This window comes from Nothobranchius furzeri, chromosome 3 (assembly GCF_043380555.1).
Source record: "Nothobranchius furzeri strain GRZ-AD chromosome 3, NfurGRZ-RIMD1, whole genome shotgun sequence".
Taxonomy (NCBI): Eukaryota; Metazoa; Chordata; class Actinopteri; order Cyprinodontiformes; family Nothobranchiidae; genus Nothobranchius; species Nothobranchius furzeri.
In genome coordinates this window covers 54,726,066-54,750,106 of record NC_091743.1, presented here as the reverse complement: position 1 = coordinate 54,750,106, position 24,041 = coordinate 54,726,066, and the positions used below count along the sequence as shown (strand labels likewise).

At 41.1% G+C, this 24,041-nt stretch overlaps 1 protein-coding gene across 1 annotated transcript; it reads left to right on the top strand.

Annotated features, from left to right (window-relative positions):
* Positions 1–619: 619 nt before the first annotated feature.
* LOC107374270 (trichohyalin) lies at positions 620–23,955 on the top strand. Its single transcript, XM_015942419.3, has 10 exons — positions 620–913; positions 5,556–6,536; positions 8,667–10,890; positions 19,081–19,190; positions 19,532–19,610; positions 19,769–19,907; positions 20,003–20,148; positions 20,229–20,416; positions 20,516–20,601; positions 22,890–23,955. The coding sequence occupies exons 2-9, from the start codon at positions 5,566–5,568 to the stop codon at positions 20,589–20,591; spliced, it is 3,933 nt and encodes a 1,310-aa protein (XP_015797905.3). The 5' UTR covers positions 620–913; positions 5,556–5,565; the 3' UTR covers positions 20,592–20,601; positions 22,890–23,955.
* The last annotated feature ends 86 nt before the right edge of the window (positions 23,956–24,041 follow it).

Sequence of the window (24,041 nt, the reverse complement as noted above, 5' to 3'; positions counted from 1 at the left end):
AAGGCCCGGGTTTAATGCAAATTCGTGTATGTGAATGTTGATGGGCAGTTCCTCTTGTTAAAATCCCCAGGAAGCCTCAGCTACATCCACGAGGTCATATTCATTTTCTCTTTGGGTGAGTGGAGTCTTTTCATGTCTGTTCAAACTTGCTTATCCAGTCCGCGGGAAAAAAACAAAGCTAGAAAGAAAAACACTGAATACTTATGGTTTGAATTTTCAAAAGAAAAGTCGTTTTCGTTCTTTTTTCATAGTGTAATTTAAAAATATTTTTATTGTATACAAATACATATAAAATAATTTAAAAGGGGGGAGGGGGATCTGCTTTACAAATTACAAAAATATTTTTGAACTAAGTAAATTATGGAGAAAATAGAAATTATCGACAACTTGCTCAAATAGACAGTCGGGAGGCAGACAGTCATCTATCTATCTATCTATCTATCTATCTATCTATCTATCTATCTATCTATCTATCTATCTATCTATCTATCTATCTATCTATCTATCTATCTAATCTATAGGTGCTTAATGATTTATTATTGTGCTACTGCTACTACTTTTATACACAGTTTCATGCAATACTCCACAAGATTAAATTACTAGTTAGGCTATATGCTTTTATTCTGAAATCCCAGCTCATAATTTCCCGTTTATCGTTGTTTCTCACGTTAACTTGATGGCGGACCATTACTGCTTGAGCTGAGGCGGGCAAAGGGAGTGTCCGCTGGCTGGGTGGAGATGGAACAGCGCTCTGACGTCTTGTTACTGAGAATGACTTGAAAGAAGACTAAAAACACTGTTTGACAACAGCGCAGCAGGCGAGACAGTCACGGAAAGCAGAGAAATAGCTTTTCTAGCGACTTCTTCCCGCTTCCATTCATCGCCCGTCTGTATGACAGCGTGAAAACACAAGGTAAGACAACCCTAAACTTTACACTGCCAATGTTTGTGTGACGAGATGTTTATGTTAGTAGCAGGTGCACATCTTTACATCTTTAATGATTCACTCAGACGAGTTACAAAAACCTGGCATTCATCTATCGTGCACGTTTCTGACTTGTTCTGGTTGGAGTTCACAGTAACCTGTTTATTAGTCACGTATAAACAAGTATAAACAACTATAACACACGCGTTTATTCGTGTAAATGTAAACCGTGGCACGTTGTTGCGATATTTGAGCCGAAACTGACTCTAAACAAAGAAAGGTTTCACCCACCACCACAGCGCAGGGAAATCAAAGTAAACACTAAAACCTAAAGCAGCGCAGCCTTGGCATGGGGACATGAAGCAAAGGCAAACAGAGATAAAGAAGCTTAAAAGCCTGTCAACAGAAAAGCTGCGGCTCAATCATTTCATATGAATCCAGAAAAAGAGTTAAGGTGTAGCTTTATCTTATTTCTTATGAAATTCAGCTGTAAAAATAAAATAAAATAGAGGGAAACATAATTCACACACACACACACACACACACACACACACACACACACACACAGTCATGTTTTATGTTTAAGCAGTGTAGCAACATAGCACACACTACATATACAATAGTATATCTCCTGCCTGAGATCCCAGCTCATACACTGGCCATACCAGAGAGAATATTTAACTGATGCTGTGTTGAATTGCAACAAAGTGCTCTGTGTGGAGTTACCTGTTTGCGCAAAAAGAATTACAGGCCCAACCAGATGCTGCAAACAATGCCCGAGGTATTTAATGAATCATTCAAGAAAACACAGTCTTTTTTTTTTTTACATTTGGGGTTTGGATATTTCTCATCTTCACAATACTCACGTGCTGCTCTAAACACTTTTTTCTACTTTGCTCATTTTTTCTAGTATTCAGATAAGTTAATATTGTGGTTAGACTGTTATCTCTGTGCAATGCCTGTTAGAAACTCGTGATGACTCATCAAAGCTACTTCAGTTACAGACAGTGTTGCCTGCATGTGAATTTTAATTTTCCTTTGGAAAAAATGACAACACCGAAGATCAACCTGTTTCTACGAACTCTTTGAGTTTTAATTGTCCTTTAAAGAATATCTGTGAATGTTGCCAAGAACACGTTGTCTTCAGTTCTTAAGAAATGTGTGTGGTGTTGCTTTTTAACTAAACACATGATAAAAATCGGTTAATTTACATGGGGCAGTTTGTGATTGTGGGGTTTGTAAAGACAAGCACTACAAAGTTAATTACATGTAATTATTTCAAACTGTACACTCTAGTTTAGTCTGCACAATGGTCCTCACAGATTCTGTCTGATTCTGGTTTTTTGTCTCACTTCATACTTAAAAAGTTATCTGACCCTTAAACCTAATTACTGGCTGTAACACTCATGGAGGTAACAACTACAATCAGGCATTTGTGATCACTGCTAATGAGTCTTTCACATTGCTGTGAAGGAATTCTGACTCATTCTTCTTTGTACATTTATCGTAATTCAGCCATGTTTATGGATTTTCGTGCATGGTCTTTTTAAAGTCATACCACAGCTTCTTAGTTGGATTTAAGCCTGGGTTTTGACTAGACTTCTACAAAACGTCAATTTTATCTTTTCTTTATTCTTTTCTTTTGAGCCATTGAAAGGTGATAGATGAACCATTCTCAAGTGAGCTTTAATTTAAGATGAAAAACTTAAGGTTGGACATCCTTTAGGGTTTTCTGGTAGAGAACAGAAGTTCCCTCAGTTACAGTAAATAGTCTTGAACCAGCGCAGAAGCCCCAGACCATCAAACTACCACCACCTTGCTTGGTATGGTGTAGAGCAGTGACTGCCAAAGTTGGGGTTGGGACCTCTCAATATGGGTCTCCAGAAACTACACAGGGGGTCACGAGAGGATTTTCAGAAATCAAAATAAAATGGAAAACAATTGCTGAAGCTAGTTCTATCATCATTGTTACAAAAACTCAAAGAAGTTGTTATAATGGGCTTAAATGAATATGAGTTCAAGTGGTTTTCCTCAATGCCTTGAAGTATTTTGATAGTTTATATTGTCAAGTCAGAGATAGCTGGGTTAGCATGTCTTGAATTTCTATTTTGAAGCTGAAAAGTTTGGGAATCACTCAGTGTGTTTACATTCGCACCAGAAAACCGAAGTATTGCCCTAAAAAGACTAAAAAGTTTTTTTTTATTGCATGTAAACGCGTAAATCTGGTTGATGGTGAACTGGTTGTAATCGAGCTGAAGCACCCAGATAATGCGGTAGCAATCCGAATACAATCTGCATGTAAACGGGTCGGCTGAACTAAACCGCTATGACGCACACATTACGAAATTGACGAGACCACGGAAGCGGTCTTCTGACAAGACCATCGTCACAAAGCAACACACGTAAAACCATAAAACAGGACTGTATGTACCAAATAAGCTGTGTGTTGTTGTGCATTCCTTCAGCCATTGTCCATTTCCTGTTTCAATTCCATCTGCATCATTCCTGCCAGGGTTCTAGGACTCTAGAAAATGCTATATTAAATACAAGCTATTTACCATTTATCATTCCTCTAGATCAGGGGTGTCAAACATGCGGCCCGCGGGCCGGATCCAGCCCGCAAGCGGGTTAAATCCGGCCCGCGAGATGGTTGTGTAAACTTCATTTTCATACTTTACAATGTAGAGTTAAAATAAACTTATCTTTGTGAGCAAGTTTGATCTGTAGTGAGTATAAATTAAACAAAGCTGCGCTCAAGGCTCACACAAAAACTTGAATCACATCCTGAAGTTGGCCGCCACTCAGGATGTGACTTCTGATATTGATGTGCTGGTGAAAGCTAAAAGATGTAAAGTAAAATGAGTCAAATATACTTTAAGTGCTGCATGAAACTGATCTTGCCATGTGATCTGTAAGCTATTTGAATCACTAAGGAATGTTTTTATTTGTTGATTTTTTTTTTTTTTTTTTTTCAAATTTTCAAGTACACTTCAGGTGTTGTACTTGTACTATTTTGGATACACTGTCCTCAGGCTCCACCCTTGTTTTATATTGATTGTTTTAAAACAAAGAAAACAATCTGAAGTATTTTTTTAATTTACCGGTCCGGCCCACTTGGGACTAGATTTCCCTCAATGTGGCCCCTGAGCTAAAATGAGTTTGACACCCCTGCTCTAGATGTAATGGGACCCACACCTTCCAAAAAAGTCTACATTTGTCCCAAATGTCTTAGGGATCATCAAGATGATTTTGTCATGGTCTGTGTCTCTTTGTGTTCCTCTTGTGTCCCCTGGTCTTCAGCCCTCCAGATATTCCCTCTTAGGTCCTGTGTTCCTTCAGTCTCCCCACCATAATTTCCATAGTCTATTATTCCAGTTTTGTGTGTGGTGTGTGTGTGTTTATTTCCTCCTCTAGCTAGGTGTGTGTGTGTGTGTGTGTGTGTGTGTGTGTGTGTGTGTGTGTGTGTGTGTGTGTGTGTGTGTGTGTGTGTGTGTGTGTGTGTGTGTGTGTGTGTGTGTCCTTTCCCAGTTAGTTCTGGTGTCCTCTCCTGCTCCTCCTCCCTGATTAGTTATCACTTTCACCTGGTTCTCTCCCTTCACACCTGCAGCTCATCATCCTCCCATTATGCCCCAGTGTATTTAAGCCCTGTCTTGTATCAGTGTCTTGTCGGTCCATTGTTGTATTGTTGTCTGTGTTTGTTTGTGCTCTAGTTGAGCTTTGTGTCTTTAGTGTTCTATGTGAGCTTTGGGTGTCCTGTGTTCCAGGACTTTTGGATTTTTGGCTTGCTGCCTGTGGATTTATTTTGTTTCTTCCTGCCAAATAAAAGGAATGTTACTTTTTACCAACTCCTGCCTCTTGTCGTCTGGGTAATCTGCACTTTGGGTCCTAAACATCCCCGCAACATGACAGATTTTAGTAAATGTTGTAGAGGTTTTGGGCTTGGTTCTCTTCCGTGGAGGGCATTTTTGCTCCCAGTGTAATTCCTATGGTTTGTTCTTGAATTCTGATCTTAATCTTGACCAAGTAAGGCCAGCAGGGCTTTAGATGTCCTGGGATTTTTTGTTCGATTGTATGATGTGTTGCTTTTTGGGATCTTTTAGCCTTCATGTTTTCAGGGAGGTCCCATTATATTAGTCATACAGTATGAGCCCTAGATTAACTCAGCTTTCCAAATATTGTGGTTAATCCCTGTTAATCCATGATTTACCAAGGGGTTATTATATTTTTACCCCGAGTTGGTTGGTTTGGATAGGTTTTTTCCCCCTTTTTAATACATGGAATCATTTTAAAATGTGTTCTGTATTACTCAGCTTGCATTTGTCAGTGAGTGTCACAGAAAAGAACAAAAAGAAGGCATTTTGTTATTTATCATTGAAACAGATCACTGAAAACCAAGCAGAAAAAAACGAGACATCAGATAAAACTGGTTAGTGTCTGTTTTGTGTGATTGATCTGTTTCACTTTACCTTTTAGGCAGAAGAGTGCTTTAAAAAATCTGGACCAACCAGACACATCCAGTCCTCTTTGAAGCAACATAACCAGCTTATTTTCAACTGAGAGTGATCAAGTATTTTTAGTGTAAACATTTACATTTCTGTTAGTTAACCCATGTGTTCCCTCTATTCTCAAGGGCTTAAGCTATGGAGAGCTCAGTCGAGGCTTCCCAAAGCGGACAAAACCCAAAACCATCTTTGGGCTCCAAACCTCTGCTCACTCCCAAGCCTTTCTCTGTGAAGAACAGTACACAAATCCGCTCCATCAATGCTCCAAGATCCGTAAAAGTTAGGTCTTGGTCACAAACAGAACTGGCTGATGAATCGAAGCCCACTGGTGGCCCTCAATCAGATTCAACTGCTCCTGCTCCAAAATCACCTCAGCCAACTTCTAAATCAGCCTTCAGACCCAGACCTGTTAGTATGCCAATTGAAACCCTTCTAGATCCAACCAAAGCAGATGATTATGTACCACAGAAGGAGGATAGTCCTGATTCTATAGTACCAGATGGAGCCCCTAAACTCGCTCCATCTAAAGAGACAGTGAATCCAGAACCTGTCCAGAAAGACACTGATGCCCAAACAAATCACAAAACATCCACTGGTGCCGTTTCTAACTCAGAGCAGAAGGATGAAAATGAGATGAATACAACTCTGGTTTCTGCTCCCCAAACGCCCGAAGAACCAGCCAGCGAAATTCCCTTCATAATCAGCGGTCCCAGGAAGCGCCTGTCCATGGCGCTCACCTCCAGGTTTGAGTCAGGTGGCGTGCCGCTACCCCCTCAACCAGTGAAGACCACCACTAAACCCAACACCAAATGCCTCTCAGTTAAAACAGTGTCTTCTGAGCCAGAGCAACAGCAGGCAGCACCAAATCCTTCAAACAATGAGAGCAGCTCTGATGATCAGGAGGAAACCTCCAACAAAATATACAGCATCCAAAACAGAATTGATCGTCTGTTTGGCTCGGTAACAAGGCGGGGAGTCACGGCCAAGAAAGAGGAGCCGGATGTCACCGATGGTATCGGTGGTGTGAAGGAGCAGATCAAGAACTGGTCAGCAGAAACGGGTTCTGAGAGTCCAAAGTCAGAGAAGATGCCCAGGGTTCTCTCCAAGAGGTGAGCAAGACTTTTTTTTTTTAAATCTGTGTGGAGTTTGTGTTTGGATACAAGACCAGGCATGATTAAACAGAACAGATTCAATCGAGAGTGACTTTTGTTTTGAAATTGTGACACTGAACCTGTTTTTGGTTTTTTGTAACTGCTAGTGTAGGTTGTGATGAGATTTTAGATTTTGTTTAGAGCTTTGGGTGTCGTCTCTGACAGCTTTTGCCAAAACTAGTAGCTGTAAACATTTTCAGGCGAGTCTCAAACAGTAGCAGCAACGTTTGAAAAGTTCTTTGTAATATTTTTAGTGAGTAAAAAGGGAAATGTTGCCAGATTTATAAAAACCCAAGGCCAGTTTCTGTCCACAACAAACGGATGGAAGGATGCATATACTCTGTCAAGGTAGGGAATGAATTTTAAGTTAAAGTCCCATTAGTCGTCACACACACTGATGTGTGTGCAAAATTTGTTCTCCGCATTTGACCCATCCCCTGGGGGAGCGGTGAGCTGCAGGCACAGCCGCGCTCGGGAACCATTTGGTGGTTTAACCCCCCCAATCCAACCCCTTAATGCTGAGTGTCAAGCAGGGAGGCATTGGGTCCCATTTTCCTAAGTCTTTGGTATGACCAGACCAGGAATCGAACCCTGATCTCCCAGTCTCAGAGCGGACACTCTACCACTAGGCCACTAAGCTGGTTTTGAGTTTAGACACCAAACTAAAGGTACACATGATTAAAACTTCTTTTTTAATCATTGTTTTACTAGATGGTTAGGCTTTTTCTTTTTGCATTATCCAATTGAGCTAAATTGATTATAATTCTAGTTTACGGAAAGTCATTTGACATGACTGCTGTTGTTTAATCTGATGAACGTAAAACTTTGTATGTTGTTCATTGCACAGAAAACGGCAAGAACGCTGAAACCAGAGATTGCTGTGAGCCACATTGTTGAAAAGCCGAACGGCACCGGGGTCCCATTCCTCAGAATTGAATCACTACTTGCAGTGCAGAATTAACACCAACCAAAAATAGCACCATCAGAACACTGAACAAGAGACAGCCAACAGCCAACACAATCCTAGTATAAAAAAAAAACACACCTGAAAAACACCAAAATAGGACAAAATAACTGAAAATCCACTACCCACAATGCACCTCACCTGCTGCCTGTTCAGCAGTGGGCAGGTTCACTACAGTGGTTCTGAAGAAGTGACTGTGGAACAAGCAGCAGGCGAGGTGCATTGTGGGTAGCCAGGTTCCCAGCTGTTTGTTCTATTTTGGTGTGTTTTGTTGGGGTTTTATTGCCAGTGTTGTGTTGGATGTGGTTAGTCTTCTGTTCAGTGTTCCAAGGGAGTGAGGGTTGGGGGAACCCTAGAAGAAAACATCTTGGTTAGTAGAAACTAACTGTTAGCATTAGCAGCTCCACCACACAGCAGAGCTCCTCCAGGTTTGTGTTATTTGTGGAGATAAAACATCAGCGTTGCAAAGCAAACAGAGTCAGTGGTAGAGTTACGCTCTTATTCAATTTGAGACAGAATGTCCGAGTTTCAGGAAATAAGACTCCATATCCTGTCGTCTGAAGCTCAGCTCTGGTGTGGCTCACTTCTAGTTCCTGAAAAGAGTGAACTCAAGCTTTTTCCCTCCAGAGTACAACTTGCAAGGCATTCATTCACACAAGCGACCACTGCAAATTCATTGATTAAACGAGAGATCCACACATCCTCGACTAACCACAAAAGAAATGATAAGACACTGACCTTCTTGCTGACAGAGTCATTAAACGACGCAATTCTTAGGTCTGTTTACCTGAAATGGTGAGATGTGTTATTTCCTGAACAGTTTTTCCCAGCTACTGACTTTCTGCATTCCAGTTAGGTTCTGAGTGAACCGGGAAGAAATTTAGCATTTTTTTTCTCTTCCAGTAACTCAGGGAAACATTAACAGTAAAATGACAACTTGCTTCAATATTTTAACTGATCCAAACAGACATTTGAGGTGAATTATTTCTGCCTTTAAGCATGATTAAACCACATGATCCATCCATCCATTGTCTGAACCCGCTTTGTCCTCGTAGGGTCGCGGGGGGGCTGGTGCCTATCTCCAGCGGTTAAACCACATGATATGATTGCTATTTTCTCTGCAGCATTGAGCCAGCAGCTGTTTCCCCATCAGAGAAAACACCTGACAAGATTACGGTGGAGGCTCCTGTTGCAGATGAGAAGTCCACTCAGAGTGTTGATCCACAGCAGATGGTTTCCCCTGCTGAACAACCAACAAAAGAAGCTTCCACTGAAGAAAAATTACCAGGAATCTCAACTGCCACCCCTGGAGAGAACAACCAAACCACAGAAGGTACTGTTCAGCTACGCCGACCTCGTACAACAGACGGTGCTGCAGACAACGAGGCAAGGAGGAGCCTGCGTCGCTCTGTTCGCTTTGGTGTCGTGGAGTCAGATGATGGGTCACCTCCAAAGATACTTAGTTCCGATCCTGAATCTAGTTCAGAGGAAGAAGAAGTAGATGAAGAGAATGAGAAAGATGATCACGTTTCAGATACAAGGCTCAAATTAGAACGGAAAGAAAAATGGATAAATCTGGATTTTCAAAAGAAAGCGAAAGAGGAGGAAATGCAGACTAATAATTCAGAAAAGTCATTAAGTAAGAACATAGAGTCCATAACCAGCAAACCGGCAGAGAAAAGTGAGAGTCAACTGTTAGAAACCAAGAAAAGAGAGGAGGAGGTGCTGAAGGAAGAAGAGATAGAAAAACAAAGACACGTGGAGCAGAAAGAGCTGGAAGAGCAAAGAAAGAAGGAAAATGATAAACTAAGGGAGGAGGCAAAGGAAAGAGAGAGGCTAGAGGAGGAGAAGAGGAAGGAGAGACTAAGACTGGAGGAGGAGAGGCTCAGAGAGAAAGAAAGACAGGAGGAGGTTATGAGAGAGAAGCTGAGACAGGAGGAGGAAGAGAGGAGGAAGGAGGAACAAAGAAGAGAGGAAGAGGAGAAGAGGAAGGAGAAACAGAGACTGGAGGAGGAGAGGCTGAAGGAGAAACTAAGACAGGAGGAGGAAGAGAGGAGGAAGGAGGAACAGAGAAGAGAGGAGGATGAGAAGAGGAAGGAGAAACAGAGACTGGATGAGGAAGAGAAGAGGAAGGAGCAACAGAGAAGAGAGGATGATGAAAAGAGGAAGGAGAAACAGAGACTAGAAGAGGAAGAGAAAAGGGAGAAACAGAGACAGGAGGAGGAGGAGAAACTGAGACAGAATGAAATTATGAGAGAGAAACTGAGACAGGAGGAGGAGAAGCTAAAAGAGAAACAAAGACAGGAGGAGGAAACACTGAGGGAGAAACAGAGACAAGAGGAGGAAAAACTGAAAGAGAGACAAAGACAGGAAGAGGAGATGCTGAGGGAGAAACAGAAACAGGAGGAGGATAGACTGATAGAGAAACTGAGACAAGAGGAGGAGAGACTGAGGGAGAAAATGAGACAAGAGGAGGAGAAGCTTAGGCAGAAGCAGAAACAGGAGGAGAGATTGAGCACGAAACAGCGAGAGGAGGATGAAAGGCTGAAGGAGGAACAGAGACAGGAGGAGGAAGAGAGGAGAAAGGAGAAACAGAGACAGGAGGACATTCTGGAAGAGAAACTTAGACAAGAGGAGGAGAAGAGGAAGGAGAAACAGAGACAGGACGAGAAGGAAAATAGGAAGGTGCTACAGGAGAAAGAGTTGGAGAGGAAGAGAAGTAAGGAGAAAGAAGAAGAGGCGAGAAAGAGAGTTGTGGAGAAAGAAAGAGCTGATGTGCAGCTGGACCTGCAGACACAGAAGACAGTGAGAGAAGGAGACAGAACAGAACCTGAGACAGGAGCAGAGAGTGGATCGGACGAAAAGGAGGACAGTCTCATCTGGTGTGACTCTGAAGAGTTTTCTCAGAAGACAGAATCATCAAACGTAGACGAGCTCCCATCACCTCTGATTGATGTCGTTTACGATGACTTCTCCGTCAGGAAGCCTTCAATCGAGGTGGAGTACGACGACTTTTCTGTCAAACCAGTAAAGTGGATTCCTCCAACCAAAGCAGAACCTGTCAGCAGGAGCTGGGCTGTTGACGAGAAGGATCTGCTCATGTCCTTCGATGACGAACCTTGGGACAATCAGGGAGAAGGAAGGGAGGTGAAAAACGAGCCGGTGAAGAGCCCAACTCAGGAGAACCCACGGGAAAAAGAGATGGGGTTGTTGGTGGACTTTGGGGTGAAGGAGGAGGAGTCATCAGAGGAAGATGAGCTTGTTTCTACAGAGGTGGAAGAGGAGGAGGAAATGAAAGAAGATGAAACCGAAGAAGACTACAGCAGTGATGACAGTGACGACAGTAAGGTAAAAACAAAAACCTTCTCCTTAACCATTTGTTCAGGAGAAACTTTCACTCTGTCTTTTGTTTACAGGAAATATTCACATGACCTGACAGCCTCATTTATTTATCTTCATCCAGTTTAGAAGAGAGTTTAGGAGTTACACACATTAGTCACATAAATCATTTTCCCTTGGCTTGAATTTAGCTAGGTTTATTAGCAAGAAGAATAAATAAATAAAATCCTTCACTTTCTGCTTGATTTTCACAGATTGTTTTATGTCATTGTTACTGCACCAAACATGGTGATTAACCATTACTAATGGCTGTCCAGGACAGTCCAACACTCAAAAATCTGATTTTTGTTTTAGTCCATGAATGCCCTAGCCTGGCAAGCTATCCTATATGTATGTGAATATAGTCTGGACACGGTCCAATGGCGGCTCTCATTCGTGGGGTGGGATCTACTGTTGTCTTTCAAACGGTCTCTGCATGCTATTGGATAACGAACAAATGGGTTGAATGATCTATCGTTTTTGGACCAAAATTGCGATTTCAAACAGCATGATCACGTGACCGTCAAAGCTGCGGTTTTAGCGGTTTTGACTGATCCAGGATCAGTTGTGTAACTTTTTTTTTTTTTTTTACATCTGGGGTTCTCCAAAGTTGATGCCAAAGCCGTTTCAAATCAGCCATCTTTGTTTTTCAGTAACATTCTGCCCACCAACAGCTGTGATTGGCCCACTAAGTCAACAGAGCGCTGTGATTGGACCGCTACAAAGCCATAGCCATCTTGTTAGCTCAGTCGCACTAGCATCCCACCCACCTGACAGATTAAGCGTTTTTATTGGCCAACAGTGTTGTAACTGGACCACTACCGATGTCAGTTAACATGGCAGTCCACCATACATCATGGAAGAAGCAGAGAAGAAGACAAAAATAATTTTGTTTTTTCCTAAAAGAACATGCCGTGATTGGCCAGCCACAATACTTACCAGGGCTGCGGAGATTCCAACAGAGCTTTGCTAGAAAGACGTGCAAAGCAAAATTATTTTGCTTCGCAAACGATGGACTAGATTCAAGGCTATGAATGCACCATTGCTGCTAAGTTCTAATTCTCTCTTGAAGCAAAAAATTTAATACATTAAAATTTTTACCTCCAGCATCTTCAAGTCATACTTTTTCTTGTCATCGTTACTAATTATTCTTAAGTTTGTTCCCAAATTTATTTGCCTTTTTTTCCTTACCTTTATAACTGATTTCATGATGAGGTAGTATAGGCTTAAATTCTTCTGCTCCTCATATGGTTGCATAAGGCTCATTCTGCTCATTTTCTTCGTATTTACCAGTGTTTGGCTCTGCCTAATACATTCGATTTTCCAGTGGCCTGTTTCATTCATATTGAGCTACTGTATTTTGAGTGCCAGTTGCAACGTCAGCTTCCAAATACTGATAAAGAAACTTAGACATGAAAGCCTACATCTGTTACACCGCTTTTTAAATCAGTTGTTCCTGCATTAATGAGCTTCTGAAAATGACTCAGGTTTTTTGTCCACTTTGGATTTAAGCTCCTACAATGACAGCATTGCAATCACAATTCCCACAGGAGTATAACTTCAGCCTTCTGTGGCTAAAAAGAAACACAAGACTAATTGTTTCTCTGACATTTAAAGCCCACGTCACCTTTGGGCTCCATGAAATGAGTTTATTTTTGAGGAGAGGTTGAGGTCAAGAACTGAGATAAGAAGGAGCAATTGCACATGTTTTCCCCATTCAATTATGTCATTCTAGCAGCCACACACACACACATCTCACAAACACTTTGCTATTCCTGTAGCACAAGAAAAATTCTCGTTCTACTGGCTTGAGCCTGACCGATCTCAGGGAGGTGTGACCTCGAGTTCATCACATGGGCGTGACTCTGGGATCTCATTAAGTTATTGATGAGGTCTAGTTACGCTTTCAGGTGGTTTCCAGGAATTACATGGCATTCGCTGGAACGTCCCTTGAGGACGTGTGTTTGTGAGTGAGTGTAATTGTGATGGATAAATGAACACGAGTGGAGGTTAGCTGTGAATCCAAGTTTGTGTTCCTAAATTATTTAACAATGGATCAGAACATGGAGATTTATATCTTTCCTACCATTACCAAACATGAAGATGACACATTGACAGAGTTAGAGAGAAGACTTAAAAATAAGATAAGGTAACATTATGGTAACTGAAGACCAGCTTCCACAACAGAATAATGGTCTTAAAAACTCTTCGAACCTCTGAGTGAATCTTTAGGTGTTCTGAAAGATCCCCAGACCCAAACTCATCCCAAATCTGCAAACAGAGCTCAATAAAGCAGCACACACTGGGAGAACCAATAACTTCACAGCACCAGAAGCTTCAGAAGAGGAATGAGAAAGAGAGGAGGAAGAAGCAACAGAGAAGAGAGGAGGACGAGAAGCGGAAGGAGAAACAGAGACTGGAGGAGGAAGAGAGCAAATTCCCTAAAGGAATATAGAAAGCTGGCAACAAAAACATTAAGATTTATGGCTTTTGTAATGGTTCCCAAAAGGGTGAGCGTTAATATTGAAGTACAGAGTAAAGTGATTTTTGATTTTTAAATGCTTTGAAACTATGGGGAACATAATCTTTTTTCTCATATATTAAAACAATCTGTTCCTTATTTGTGTTTCTGCTCATCTAATCTTTCACTCTACTGTTAATTTAATGATTTTAAGAAATAAACAGCATGTGTAAAAATAAAGATGAGTTATCAAAAACACGTAAAGAAAGGATGAACTCTTCCATAGTTTAATTTGGGATTGGTTACTGTGCTTTCACTATGAAGTGTTTCTAATTTTTAGATACTGAAATGACACCTCAAAAGAGCTGAATGGTGTTTCTGAGCTTGTTTGTTCCATCCTTTATGTTTTTGGCTGGTTGTAACAGTTGAGGTTGAGCATTTTGTTGTTAGTTTTACTGGGTAAAAGTAGGGCTGGGCAATAAATCGAAAATGTATCGTTATCAAAGTTTCTGACTCTTATCGAGATCTTTTTTCCTATGTCAACAAATTTGATTATAAAAAATGAAAAGATGTGTGTAGGTTGGCAACGTTCATGTCCCTTTAAGAAGCTGTACCACCTTCAGACACAATGTAACTCAACATAACACGTGTGACAGCCCCATCTAGTGGACAACTTTGTTTCTGCGCATACCTGTAGTTATCCATTCATCGTTATTGAGGTGAAATCCTCAATATATTGTGATATTGATTTTAGGCCATATCGCCCAGCCCTAGGTAAAAGTAAAGGAGGCTAAGGTGTAGCTGTGATTCACATTTTAAACATGTGATTTTAAAAGTAAATACATAAAAAGGTTTGAATCAAATTCGGAGGCTAGTACAAAACTATTTTATGCTATTTTAAGCTTTTCTATGCTTAATATACACAAGTCAATCTGACATATAATTAAATAAAATTTCTCCTTCACTTCTAATATAAAATAAAATACATTAATGACATTTATTTTTGGATGGGGGACTAAGATGAAGTGCTTTGCTATGATGGATATCAAACAGTAAAGTTTCACATTTTAGGAAGAAAAATCCATACTAGTTGCCCCTTTTATACTTTCGCCAATAATCAATAGCTAATTTATTTATCTCAAAAGTTAAGATAATGTGCAAAATGCCTCAAAAACATTTTAATTCCCGATAAAACCGACAACATAGTATATTGAATCTACCCTTAATGTTTCAGGTGATATTGTGATGATGATGGGCCTTGTTAGGCTTAATATGTAAACTAAATAAGTCCTACTAATTCAGTAATGTTCAACTTGGTAAATGGCCTGTATTTGTATAGCGCCTTCCTAGGGTTCTACAACCCCACAAGGCACTTCACACACACACATTCACACCCTGGTGGTGATAAGCTACAATGTAGCTACAGCTGCCCTGAGACGCACTGACAGAGGCGAGGCATTTCAGGAGTGCTTTAAATTATTTATTTTTTGACAAAACATTTCATTAATTATTTGCCGTCGGTATGTGAAGAGCATTTACATTGTGGATAAACCATCAGTCCTGCTCAATGGTTAACTTTCCTCGCGGCGTCACCCATAAAGACAGTGGGAGGGTTAAGGGTGTTGCCTTATAAGAGACGTACCAGTCAAGACAGAGTGCTGCAGCACTGTTGTAACATGCAGCATGTTTAGAGCTGATGAAACACCAGAAAAAATAACTATTGCTTTGTGATTTCCAAGATTTTTGCTAGAATTAACTATGTAACATCTCATTTGCATGCTGCTATAATGACATATTGTTTGTACAACCTCTGTCACGACTTTTGGTTTTGCTAATTTACCAGTCTCATCTGTCTGTTTATTCCTGTTTTCACCACCAAGTGGCGCCACTGCTCTTGGAACCTGCACTTCCTGTTCCTGCACCACACTGCTCTTCCAGTTTTTCTCTTCTACAGCAACAGCTAAACTCATAGCAGTGTGGTTTAAACATAAAAAAGGATTATGGCAGCAGAGAAGAGCTTTTGAATGTGGAATGTGCTGTTGGAAATACAAGCTGTGCAGCAGTGCGTGCACCGTTCAGGACACTTGCAGAAAGAGGGGTTGATGGATAGCTCTAATTTTATGACTTCTTTTGGATTTGTCCAACAGGACAGCATGTCAGGATGACCATAAATGGTGTCATGCTCTTATTCTCTGTGCGTCTCTCACCCATTCTCTCCACCTCACCCTCCCTCCACACGCTGGCAGAAATTCACACAAAAAGAGGTTGGGCTTATCCTAAAAGGGGAAAATTCACGTCTCCTGCCCATTCTTTCATCTAATGTTCCCGGTTGGTCAAACCCTATCTCTTTTATAGCTGGCCACCTGTTTCCTGTTCCTCTCTTATCCGTTTCACAAAGACCCAGTCCATTCGTTGGTTGCTTTACCTGCAGGAAGACAACTCCAGAGGGAGGTACAGAACGCACATTGGCCCCATTTTGCCACACCTTTTCTTTGGATTTTTAAATATCCAAGCTCAAGGTAGTTCTTCAGGTTGGTGTTTCGTAACAGTCGTTCAACTCTGCTGGAGATAAAAGGATGATCTAATGCTCTACACCTGGTTTGGATATTTGGTGTAGATATTCCCACGCTGCTTTTTTGGACTTACGTACAGAGTTTGGCAGGACCCTGTCCAGCCAAAGAATTAAGGAGGTAATTCATCATATTTTGTTTTTCTTCTGGATTTTACAACCAGGCATAACAAGAATGGAATAGTGGCTGCAAAACTCTTCAGCTGCTTTACTGACGCCAAGCTCTAGACTTGTTGAGGTGATTTTTTTTAACTGAAGTATAAAACGTGGGGAAATGAAGGATCCTGGTCAAACAGAAAATGGCTTAAATCTGACATCATGCTGAGGTCATTTGCTATGAAACCCAGACCAGACAACCGTTTTCTCATCTCTGTCCAAGCTGAACCTCAGTTTCTGTGGTAACCTCAATTCCATGGTTACCCTAGCATCAGGACAACTAACACTGTGAACTCTGCAGCCATGCAGTACTTGGGAGGAAAGCTGTCGGCTGCCCAGCTGCAGGCTGCTAGCTTGGTGGGCAACTTGAGGCGGTCTTTGCAAGGAGCTCTGGAGCTAGTGTGGGGCTCCTCACAGGAGAAACAGGAGGAGGGAGAGGAGGATGATAAAGAAGAAAAAGAGGAGATTGTAAATGAAGGAGGAAGATTGGAGAGAGCCATGTTACCCCTTCGTAGCTTCGCCAGGCGAAGCAGGAGCTCCCTGCATCGCTTCTCCATCAGAAGTCGGCGGGCTTTCCAGAGGAGATCTACTGGCACCTGTTCTGTAAGAGCTGATGTTATCATTCACATTAGAAACTGGGATGAATGACTGCAGCAGCTAGTTTCTGTTCAGTAGCTCCATATAACTCCATATCTGATCCAATAGCTCCACACCCATGTGACAGAAAGATGCAAATCCAAACAGGGAGTGGCAGAGGCTGTTTTGTTTCAGGAAGGAAAAGTTATCTGATGTTTTATCTTTGTACATACCGGTGCATGCTCTTTTCCCCTCTGTGTGTGTCAGAGATAAAGCAGAAGACGCAAACACTGTGTGAGACTCTTGGACCAGGCTTATCTGGCTGTTTACGTCTTGGTTCTTTCTTTAGTTCACGGCTGGCTTCTTTCTCTTATATTGCCAATCACATGTGCAGGCCTGAGAAATGAATTTGTATCCTTCAGTAAAAATATTAAATACTTGTGATGTTTTGTTGGCACTTTACCTCCAACCAACGGTTCTGCAGTCTCAGCTTATTGTGCTTGCGGCAACTTGAATCCATTATCCTCTCCACTTAACTCCAAACAAGCCTCATGCACATTCCCTTGACAGTGACAACAGTTTGATGCAGGTGAACTACAAAGAAGCAGACTCTGCCTCAACTTGCTCCATCCAGCAGCCACTCTGTCACACACACATAGGTAGTTTTTAACTTATACGATGGTTGTGTCTCATCTTGTTTAGCAGTTCTTGTCCTCATAAAAAGTATCTCAGGAATCTGAAAGAAGGCTTCAGTCGGGTCTCCGTCCTACTGTGGCCTAAGGCTTCTCTAACGTGTTTGTTTATTAATAATGACTCAAATAGGACTGTGATAGGCTTCTAAGTTCTTATAAGCAACATTTCTTCAAAACGTACCACAGCATTCAATTCTTCTGTATAGGAATAATTAGCATTTACAGTCAAGCTGATTTACTACACTTCACATATGTTGTGATGCAAAAAAAACAAAAAAACAACCAACATGAGTTTTTAGGGTAAATAGCTTTAAAGGGATATTCTACCCAACTTATTTCCCAGAGTTAAGAAAGAGAGAAAAAAGTTTTTTTTTTATCAGTCCAGTCATTCCCCTGACCAGGCTGTACACCTTTAGCTTAACACAGTAAGGAAATGGGTCCAACCAGCACTGCGAGTAAAAAACTCCTTAAAATCACTCAGTAGTGATCCAGTGGTGACCTAAATAATCAGACTGATTGCAAGTGAAAATAATTAGTAACATAAAGGATTCATAGGTGCCATTTTACACTTGGTACTACTTTATGACAAAGCACAGCCGCAAACATCCACTGCAAGGCAGCCCCAAAGACACCTGCTTCCATAAAAAGAAAATATTTTCGTTTTGGGAGATACCCGGCTACGTGTTGACAGGGCCTGAGTAAACGACGCTGGCCACCGCTTAGCCACCAGCTAACGGAGGAAGGATGGCATGAGTCTGGGAGTCCGGTGCTATGTGGATCTCGGGGAGAAGTGGTGGAGATTGAGCAAACCATACCTAAGTTGATTAAAATTGTGGGGGGAAAAAAGTTTCATTCCACATATCAAATGTCTACTTTGTGTTGGTCTATCACAGATAATCTCAATTGAAAACATTTAAGTTTGTGGTCGCAGAGTGTCATGATGTATAAAACATCAAGAGGTAGAAGTACTTTTGCAGGTTTATCTCCCCATGTCTAAACTAAAGAGACAATATTGTTGTGTAGGAGGGTTAAAATCCCAGATGAATGTGCTGCTGTAAACTTGTTTAGATGTAAATGGTGTTTCTGTCAGAGTGAACTTTGTTTTCTGCGTCCGACTGTGGTTTTAGGAAAATCATCAGAGCCCTATTCATTCATGCTGTTGTGCTGCCAGATAACAGGCTTTGTGCAAATGAAGCTAAACTTTGAGCTCTGAGCAATAAACTGCCCCATGAAGGGGATGAGATGAGGGCGCTGGTGTTTACTTGAGTGTTGACGTGTATCCAGGTGATAATATCAGACAGCATACCAGAGGGATGTGCCCTTTGACTCAAAGGCAGAGGAGCTCAGAGGAATGTTTGCCAAGAAGTGCAGAGAGTTGCTTTTGTTTGGAAGGTGTGCGCATGTGTGTGTGTGTGTGTGTGTGTGTGTGTGTTTACTGAGGACAGTTCAGTCTCCGTGACTGGCTCATTAAAAGAGGCATGCTTGGCTGGTCCTCAAGTGTTTCCTCCTCCTGTTGTTAGGGATGTTGGCTCGTCACACGGGCCATTTTCCTCCTGACTTACCTCCACAGACTAAAGTTCTAACATGTTGATCTACAGAGCAAAAGGAAAATAAAAACACATCTACTGCACATAATCTAGTGATAATGGCAGCATTTCATTTGCCTCTGTTTTGGTGCTTTTGTTTCATTCGTGTTTTTCTCTCAGACACAGACTGGCAATTACGCCATAAAACCTGTGGACGAAGACACGGATGACTTGTCGGACAATGAATCACAGCAGGATGAGATCCATGAAGGGACGTCTCAAACTGACAGGTAGGTAAAGGGTTTTTATTATAGGAGAAATAAAACTTAAATCGTTGTATTTTGGTTTTATTTTGAATGCTTTATATCCTGAAGATGATTTTAAATGAGTTTATCTCAGTGAAGACTGCAGTAGAAACAAGTTGTCTTATTACAGCGGTTGGACAAGAGTTAGCATCAACCTCCCTCCTTGTGGTTACTAAAGCACATCACACAATGACCTAAACTGTTCAGCTTGGTGAAGGAGGGGCAACTTGTGAAAATATGACGACTTCTAACCAGTAGCTTTTGCAATCGAATCTCCATCTGTGTTCAAATCCAGTAATTTGTCATTTCTTCTTTTTCACTTTCAGTCCAAAGCCCGTCTCTGAAGAGCTATTTGATGAAGATGTTGATTCTTGCAAAGAGCCAGAATTTGTACCATTTCCTGAGGTTAGTGAATCTGTTTTTAATCCTGTCATAAGACACCGTCTGACTGTTCTATACTACAAAACAAGCTTCGATTTTAGTAATTTTGCAAACCTACATGATAAAACGTTGTTGCAGGGTTGTATAGTTCTAATGAACATCTGTCTGTTTCTCTACAACAGATGTCCACTCCTCTGCTGGACACCAGCACCCAGAGATCTAAAGCAAAACTGAATAGGGCTCGAAATCGATCGCTTCCCTCGCGCTCTTTCCGCGTAGACTTAAATAAGAGGAGCAGGCTGGACTGGATGGTTAACACAGGTTAACACAGAATATATAATATTATCTGATCTAAAACAAAACTGACACCCAGTTCCTCAGAGGGTTAATGTTCTGATCTACCACTTTTCTTTTAGATACATCAGAGGATTTGCCGAAAGAAGAGCAGTCCGACTCTGAGGAGCAGGAAGAGGAACAGTCGCAACCAAAAGCCATCATTTCTCATCCTTCCTCAACGTCGAAAGTTCCCATGTTTCCTGGTCTGAGTCCTGCAGCCCTACTAGTACGTTCTCCCATGCATATAACACACCTTTTTATTTGTTATTATGGATATTTGCAACAATTGGATATTTGTTTATTTAGGCTGGGATAAAGAAAAGAGCAGGTGGAGAAGCACCTGCAGCAGTGGAAGAGACAGAAAAGAACAAGGTAACAGAAGAGAAAGGGATGGAAGAAGAGCCTCCCTCACAGCCAACACGGTCTCCTCGCCTGCCTGGTCACATGGCCGGGGCTGCGCGAGTGCTGCCCCCTATGGGAGACACAGGTGGAAGGTACATGAACGCAGAGGCCAAAAACATTCAACACCAAAAACCCTTGCAAAAGTGATTGGAGAGTTTTTGATTGAAATGCTGATTTGGCTTGCCCATCAGTGCCGGTTCCTCTCCTGCATGGTTAGCAGAGCTGAAGTCTAAGAAGCGTATGAATCAACAGGGTGGTAAAACATAACTGGACACAAGTAAGTACTCTATTTAAAAATGTTTAACAGTCACATTTGATTTATTTTGTATAAAATAAATTTATTACTGTAAGAGAGCAGAGCCGTTTTAATTATTAAATTAACTTTGAACAGTTTTAACAAAGAAAATATTTTAAGGTGCAGTATGTAAGAGTATAGTGAGAATTTTACAGTGATAAAATCTCTAAAGAGTCTTAAAGAGCAAATAGCAGGTTAGAGACTCCCATGAACCGATGTTTAGAGAAACATAATAGAAACTCGTTTTAAACATTTTTTTACACAAACATAAATTATTTAGGCTTTTAGAGTCATTTTTGTGAGAACGTTTTTTTTTTTTGGGCCAAACCAAGTGACGTCATCTGAGGGAGTCCTCTTAGCTTAATCCAGTGAAAAATATAGATTATAATGCCGGCGCTGACACAGAGGAAACTTTAAATGTTTACAATTATATTCATGATGGACCAAAACCATAAAGTTATGAGTTTGCTGCTCGCCCCAGAGGGCAGAGACAAACCGGAGGGAGAAACGATCGGCCAAAGCAGAGAGATTACGGAGGAGAAGTAGCGAGGGTCAGCAAGTGTCTGGTGAGTTAACCATGTTAGCTTAAACTCGTGTGCTAACATCACAATATTGTACAGATTACTATCGTGTACCAGACAATTAAAATAGTATCGGTCAGTTAATATAATATTAATACTAATGAGCGTCTGTCAGGGGTCTCCTACTCGCTAATATCCGTTCACATATCGTAGTTTAGCGCTTAGTGAGAGGGAGAGAGATGCCTGTCATCTGATTCTGGAGCTCATCCGGGCTTCTGTGAGCTGGATTTGGCCCAAACATAAGCGAGACAGTTGAGCTGGTATTTTTAAAAGCTGCACATCCTCTCCTGGTGGTCCATGCAGCGGTTCTGATCTGGTTCCAACCCGGAAACCAGCTGGCCTGCTGAGCCGCGCGTCTCTTCTAGTGGTCGGTTCTGACCTGGTTCTGACAGTGATCTTAGCTCCAGAAATCCGCATTTAATTTTTTAAACCCTGCCACAGGTCTCTGGAGCCCAGCGCGGACCTCCTTGTCCCAATAAAGACCGATGTGGGCTACAGAAGTCCGTCTTTTCAGCTGCACAAAACGCCGTCGGACACGGAGATAGAGGCATTGTTTCTCTTGTCTGGAAACCCGTGGACTCGATGTCCAGACAGGCTGGAGTTGGTACAGCCTTCACACGCTATAGTTTATCAACATGAACACAATTCAACACTAGTAAACACACACACTGACTGGATAACAGGACCTCTCTAACCTACAACTAGCCACTCTCCACACTGAGCTGAGGCAGCGCCGAGCTTCTAACTCCTTTTGATTACGTCAGAGGTTCACATTTAGAAAAAAGCTTTGCTGAGAAAGGCCACGTTCTACTAGAAAACTCTGCTGTTATGTATTTTAAAACCAAATATCCACAATAAGCTTTTTAAATAGTATTTTTTGTACAGCATTTTATATGAATTAGAAAAAAAAATTTAACTTGCAATTTGCTCTTTAACGTTTTAGTCATTTTGGAAGGAAGGTTATACTGAAACATGTTTCATATCCAGCTGGCTGTGAGGATTTTCTCCTTTCAAAACAAAGGAAGGAGGGACGTAACTACTGTTTACCATCATTGAGTGCGGGGGTGCCGTGTCTCCTGCGAGCTAATACTGCAGCGCCGACAGTTGTAATTTGACAACAGCCGGCAAAAAGCTCCAGAGTTGCTTAAAGTGGGTGCAGTAACCAAACTTTACAGCAGGATGTCATTTTTACTTCATTTCTACATAATGCACCTTTAATCAACCAAGAGAGTCATTCACATTTTGGTCAAATACATTTTTCACCTTTCATAAAAGTCATAAAAAATCTAAAGGAAAAATAATGTTTATTGGTTTCGTGACCTTTGTATCACTTAAGTAAACAGGATCATCTGTAGTCGACCATGAAAGCAACGGCATGTTTCAGTGCGTCGGAAACAGCCGTGCCTGTTGAGACCAAGGTGTGTTTATGTTGATGCTTCTAGAAGCACTCAGCTTAGCGTGACAGATTGTGATTTGAGTAAACTGAGAGCAGATATAAACAGGAAGCAGCCCTTTATCGCTGCAACGTTTTGTCCTGTTATCGAAACAGCAAAGTTACACTGTTGCTGCACCTGAATGCTCTTTTCTCCACTTCAATTCATGTAGCTGCTGAAGAGCTCGAAGACAGTGTACCCATACACTAGCGAGCTGAACAAAACTTCACTCATTGCATTTTCTTGTGTCCTTTAGGAGACACTGGATCATCGCTCTCCAGCAGGAGTTGGCCTGTTTCACTTTCCTGCTGCGGACAGATATTTTTATATTGGTTCTGCACTTTTGAGTGTCTTATTGTGGAACTTTTCTGATATTTTACAGAGAAGAATTTAGTCTCATTTTTGGATACAGAAGCAATAAAGACTTTTTTAACTTGTAAATGAAAATTGGTGCCAAGACCACGTGCAAATAATGTTTAATGTCAAGTAAATGTTTAATAATGTGTTGTCTGGAGACTCAGTGGGACCATGAACCTTTAAGTGTACTTTAGAGAAACGCTTTGTACTGTTAGTGATTAAATGTGCAAGTCCATCATGCAGGGGCTGGTGACATTAACACCTACTTTAGCAGGAAGTTACTTTTACACACATGCATGCGTTTATGCAATTATCAGAAGTTTCAACTTAATCCTAACCTTAACCATCATAGTGAAATAGCTTGTCCCCTCTCAATACAAATTTATTTTTCTAGTGTTAATCTTAAGTGCTTATTCAAATTTTTAAGAGCCCTTCAAAATCCTCACAATGTGACACACCCAAACTATACCTACAGTCACAGAGACGCATGAATAGCCACAAAAAAATGCAAAGAAATATGAAACAGAAGCGATAAAATGTGTTATTTAGTTTGCTTTTTTATATCGTATCCAAAGCAAAGAAAGTTTGATGCACTTTAACATAAATCATGGCAAATTTTTTATGTGTTTTACAACAGAGCAATATCAAATCATGCACTCAATTTGATAAAACTGATCAGGGAGTTTTTTATTTGTTTTTTTATTACAGCGTTGCTAGACTTAAACAATAAGGGGTTTATTAACAGCTCACGACGTCCACAGTGGGCTGAGGTTTTTTTCTTCTTTAAGGGGTCGATATTCTGGAGGTGTGTGTGTTTTCTAAAACCCAGAGTGCATTTAATGTCTGATGTGCCTTTTTTCATGCTGCTGAATGACTTGTCATGAATTCTTGGATCATTTAAGATCACCATACTGTTTGTTTATTGGAAGCAGGGAGTTTTAATAAATCTTTTTCTATGAAATGAAGTTGGAGAGTGTTCTTGGGGGTATACAATTGCCTGTGCCCATCTTGGTTATTTCAAGTGTCAGGGATTTGTGATGCAAGAGAAAAT

What these genes read in the sequence shown, in the direction of transcription:
- LOC107374270 (XM_015942419.3), top strand. Translation starts at nt 5,566, where the DNA reads ATGGAGAGCTCAGTCGAGGCTTCCCAAAGCGGACAAAACCCAAAACCA. An exon ending in CCCAGGGTTCTCTCCAAGAG is followed by an intron (nt 6,537 to 8,666) that starts GTGAGCAAGACT and finishes TTTTCTCTGCAG; the next exon opens with CATTGAGCCAGCAGCTGTTT. An exon ending in GGACTGGATGGTTAACACAG is followed by an intron (nt 19,908 to 20,002) that starts GTTAACACAGAA and finishes CTTTTCTTTTAG; the next exon opens with ATACATCAGAGGATTTGCCG.